General features: G+C 37.8%; 1 protein-coding gene and 1 pseudogene across 1 annotated transcript in view; both read left to right on the plus strand.

The window, feature by feature from the left end:
• LOC107569289 (mitochondrial dicarboxylate carrier-like) overlaps positions 1-2390 on the plus strand; it is a 12063-nt gene extending 9673 nt beyond the window's left edge. Inside the window, exons 9-11 of the mRNA XM_016255342.1 lie at positions 403-480; positions 671-727; positions 831-2390. Of these exons, the coding sequence (XP_016110828.1) occupies positions 403-480; positions 671-727; positions 831-932 (237 nt within the window). The 3' untranslated portion in view covers positions 933-2390. The remainder of the gene's footprint in view (positions 1-402; positions 481-670; positions 728-830) is intronic.
• Positions 1051-4166, plus strand: LOC107569280 (GTPase IMAP family member 8-like; annotated as a pseudogene).
• The last annotated feature ends 104 nt before the right edge of the window (positions 4167-4270 follow it).

Genomic DNA, 4270 nt, shown 5'->3' on the forward strand with positions numbered 1-4270 from the left:
ATTTTATATTTTTACATTGTGTATATATATATATATATATATATATATATATACATATATACACATTAAGTCAACACATTTTATTTTCTATAACATTTGTAAACAAAAAAATCATGTTATAACTTTTTATATTTATATTTTTTAATTTATATTAATTCTATTTTATAATTATTAATATAATTTATAATTTTAGTTATTTTATAGTTTTACATTTTTTATTCATATTTACATTTTTGTCATCAATAAATATGACATGTGTGTATATATAGTAAATTTATATATAATACATATGAAATATGTAGTATATTTTAATTTCATTATTTATGTTTAAACAAATTACTATTTATTTATTTATTTATTTAAATAAATATACATTTTTATGTCATGACTTTCTCTCTTCAGGGAGGTTGTGCGACATTCCTCTGCCAGCCGCTGGATGTAATGAAGACGAGATTGATGAACTCTAAAGGAGAATACAGAGTGAGTTTCCTCTCACTCACTCACTCACTCACTCACTCACACACACGCACACACGCACGCACACACGCACACACGCACGCACACACACGCGCACACACACACGCGCACACACACACACACACACACACGCACACACACACACAGAGGCACACACACACATCATTGTCTCATCGTCATGTTTGTATGTTAGGGTGTGATTCACTGCCTGACTGAAACTGCCAGACTGGGACCACTAGCCTTCTACAAGGTACCAAGGTTTACTTTGCTTCATTTTTTCATATAATGCTGTGATCTGTTTCACTACTAATATTTTTTTTTGACAATGTTTCTGACATCCAATCACACGGCAGGGTTTAGTTCCGGCCGGTATCCGCTTGATTCCTCACACGGTCCTGACGTTCGTCTTCCTGGAGCAGCTGAAGAAATACTTCGGCATCCGGGTGGTCAGCTGAACTTTGACATCTTGACCTTTTCCCTTTGGCCTCCTCTCGAAGCTGCACTCACTTCCACAATATTATTTCTGGAAAGTCTCACACTACACACAATGCTGCCCGGCCAACATAACGAAAGATGATCCTCACTATCCGAGTGCCAAACCCGTCACGACGCTCTTCTCTTCAGGGTGAGCTTTAGATTATAGATGTTCTAGTTGATGTTCTAGTTTATGAATTCATGTTTCTGATTATTATTTCTCAAGCTGTTCTTAAATCCTTCTTTTGCAACGAGACGTTTTAAAGGAATAGTTCACTCGTTATCTCATCATTTACTCACCCGCACGTTGTTCTAAACCTGTACAATGTTCTTTATGCTGAACATGTGTTTTTGTTTTCCTCGGAATAGTGTTCGATTAAATAGTTTTGTTAGGGTGAGTAAATTCTATCAGATTGTTTTTGCCGTGTGAACTCTTTCTTTAAGACATAAGACGCACACAAACAAAGCGGTTCATATTGCTTTAAGTGTGGTTACGTTCAGTCTGTATGTATTGTGTTCAACTGTTTTAATGGCACAGATACTGTATCATCAACTATTTTCTGGATTTTATCTTATGAGGGGACGGAATAAAACCAAGTTATACGTTCATATCCAAAATGTGGCACATCAGAGAAGAGAAGAAAACATTAAACAACAGAGCGATGGGGATCTGCAATGTGAAAGACGAGTCAAACTTCTGTACTTGGTGCTATGCTTTCATTTTTCATGATGTTTCTGTTCTTTTTGTAATATTTCTGCTGGGAAACTCACGGACCCTGCCTCATCTGTGACTGAAATAACGTTAGATCTACTGTAAGTTCTGCAAATGTGCTTGTAGTTGTTTTAGGGTTGAGGTAATAGGGGCATTTAGTGAATAAGTTGCACAAATGACTTGTAGTAATTCAGTTTTGTGGTTTGGTCCTGAATATCTGGATTTATCCTGAACTAAAGCATATATAATAACACAAAATGTATCACAAATTTAGTTTAAACTTAATATTTTAGATTAAGCTGGTAAATTACCATATTGGTATATGCTTAAAAACTGGCTATTTTTTGTTGATGATTTCACACGGAGAATGAAATTGAACACTGCAGAAGCCGTGTCTGTCGGTGTTCAGCAGAGGGCGCTGTCAGGCACTGAATGTGGCCCTTGTGTGCATCGAGCGCTTGCAGATGTGGGTACGAACAGTTTTTTATTCTACAAATTTATTTGTAATTTAGGGTTTGAAAATGGAATTTAGGGTTATTGTAATTTAGGGTTTGTGAAAATCAAATGCTTGAACTGAATGGAACTGAGCTGCTCTCTGTCTCGAGAAAACTGCAAATATTAAACTAAGTGCGATGTAAAACTGGACTAAACTGCAATGTTGTCTCCTCAGAACGATATTTTGTCTGAAATGAAAATATGTGGAAATAAAAGTACTAACACAAGAAAATCAGGGGTTTTTTTTATTTATTTTTTTGTGTTCAGCTCGTTAACAAAACAAACATTCACTGATTAACATGTCTTCAATGTATAGGCTACAATATTGGCGTCATATTATTGTCCCCCCCTCCCAATTTGAACAATGTGGAACAAATAGTGCAACATTTCTGGAGAGAACGCAAAAGCATAATGCAATTTTTACTTTAGGTGTTCCGAAGTAAACAAGAAACTTGCGCACGTTCAAGTATGCTACACCCAGTGGACATTTAGCGACTTTTTGAGCAGGTTTGAGCTGTTTTCAATTGAAAATAGCTGACAATAACAGGTCTGAAGCGGCTGTCGCGTTTCTGCTGAATCCTCAGTGAACTGATGTTGACTGCATCATTGACAAGCTATGCTCCTGTTTGACACTACGCTGCTTTGACACAATCAGTGCTGTATAAAGTGCTATACAAATAAAGTGACTTGACTTGTCCTGCTGCTGGACAGTAAAACGGAAGTTCAAGGATATTTCCCTCCTTCCGCCTTTATACCAACCAGCTTTCAGTTTCACTTTGGTGGTTGCCATTGACTTCCATAGTAGGAAAAAAATACTATGGCAGTCAATGGCAACCACCAACTGTTTGATTACCAGCAATCTTCAAAATATCTTCTTTTGTGTTCAACATAAGAAAGCAACTCATACCGGTTTGGAACGACACGAGGGTGAGTAAATGATGATAGAATTTTCATTTTTGGGTGAACTATCTATTTAAATGATATTTAATTGTTTACGTATGCAATGCTACAAATCAGTAAATGAATGTTTTGTGTATTATTTAAGGAACATGTCATTTTGCATATTGTGCTGTTGATTAAGACTAAATAGCAGACCAGGAAACACCATTGTAAACATGCAGATCCATGTCTTATGAACCTTACTTAGCAAAATAAACTTTTTTTTTTAATGTGTAAAGAAGTGGCAAGTTTTTATGTTTTAATGAACAAAATGTCTCTAATAATAGAGAGACAGAGAAATCCACTCACACTCAAGATGCAGCGGGGAAGCATGTCTCATCCTCCTGAAGTAATTCATGCTAACATCCATTTGTCCATCCACCCATCTGTAATGTCCATCTCTCTTTCTGTCTTATTTATAGTTTCAGACCTGAATATCATGCTGCTGGGTCTGACTGGAGCAGGAAAGAGTGCATCAGGAAACACCATCATAGGTGGAGACAGAAAAACATTCAAAGAACGTGGTCATTCTACGTCTGAGACCAAAATTTTCACAGCAGCACATGCAGTGGTGAACGGACGAGCAATCACTGTGATCGACACCGTAGGACTCAGCTGTGAAGATTACAGATGGTCAGACACAAATAGAGCGCATACTACACAATACACAACTCGATGTGATTCTGCTGGTGATCAGACTGGGTGAGACGTTCACAAAGGAGAAACGTGAAGCTGTGAAATGGATCCAGGAGAATTTTGGAACAAAGGTCTTAAAACACACAATAGTGCTCTTTACTAATGCAGATCAGTTACAGGAGCCGGTAGAAAATCATTTGGGAGAATGTCAAACACTGCGATCACTCGTTGATCAGTGTTCAGGAGGATTTCATGTTTTTAACAACAAAGACGAAGGAGATAAACTGAGCAGGACTATAAGGAGACTCAGAAAGATCTCCGGCTCAAAAAATGTGACATCTTCACTACAGCAATAGCAGCAGCAGTATTCGCTGGAGCAGCGTTAAGAGCAGGACTATTAGGAGGAGCAGGAGTGGGAGGAGCAGATTTAGGAGGAGGAGCAGGAGTGGGAGGAGCAGATTTAGGAGGAGGAGCAGGAGTGGGAGGAGCAGATTTAGGAGGAGGAGCAGGAGTGGGAGGAGCAGATTTAGGAGGAGG

The sequence above is a fragment of the Sinocyclocheilus grahami genome, unplaced genomic scaffold (genome assembly GCF_001515645.1).
Source record: "Sinocyclocheilus grahami isolate Dianchi unplaced genomic scaffold, SAMN03320097.WGS_v1.1 scaffold1329.1, whole genome shotgun sequence".
Lineage (NCBI taxonomy): Eukaryota > Metazoa > Chordata > Actinopteri > Cypriniformes > Cyprinidae > Sinocyclocheilus > Sinocyclocheilus grahami.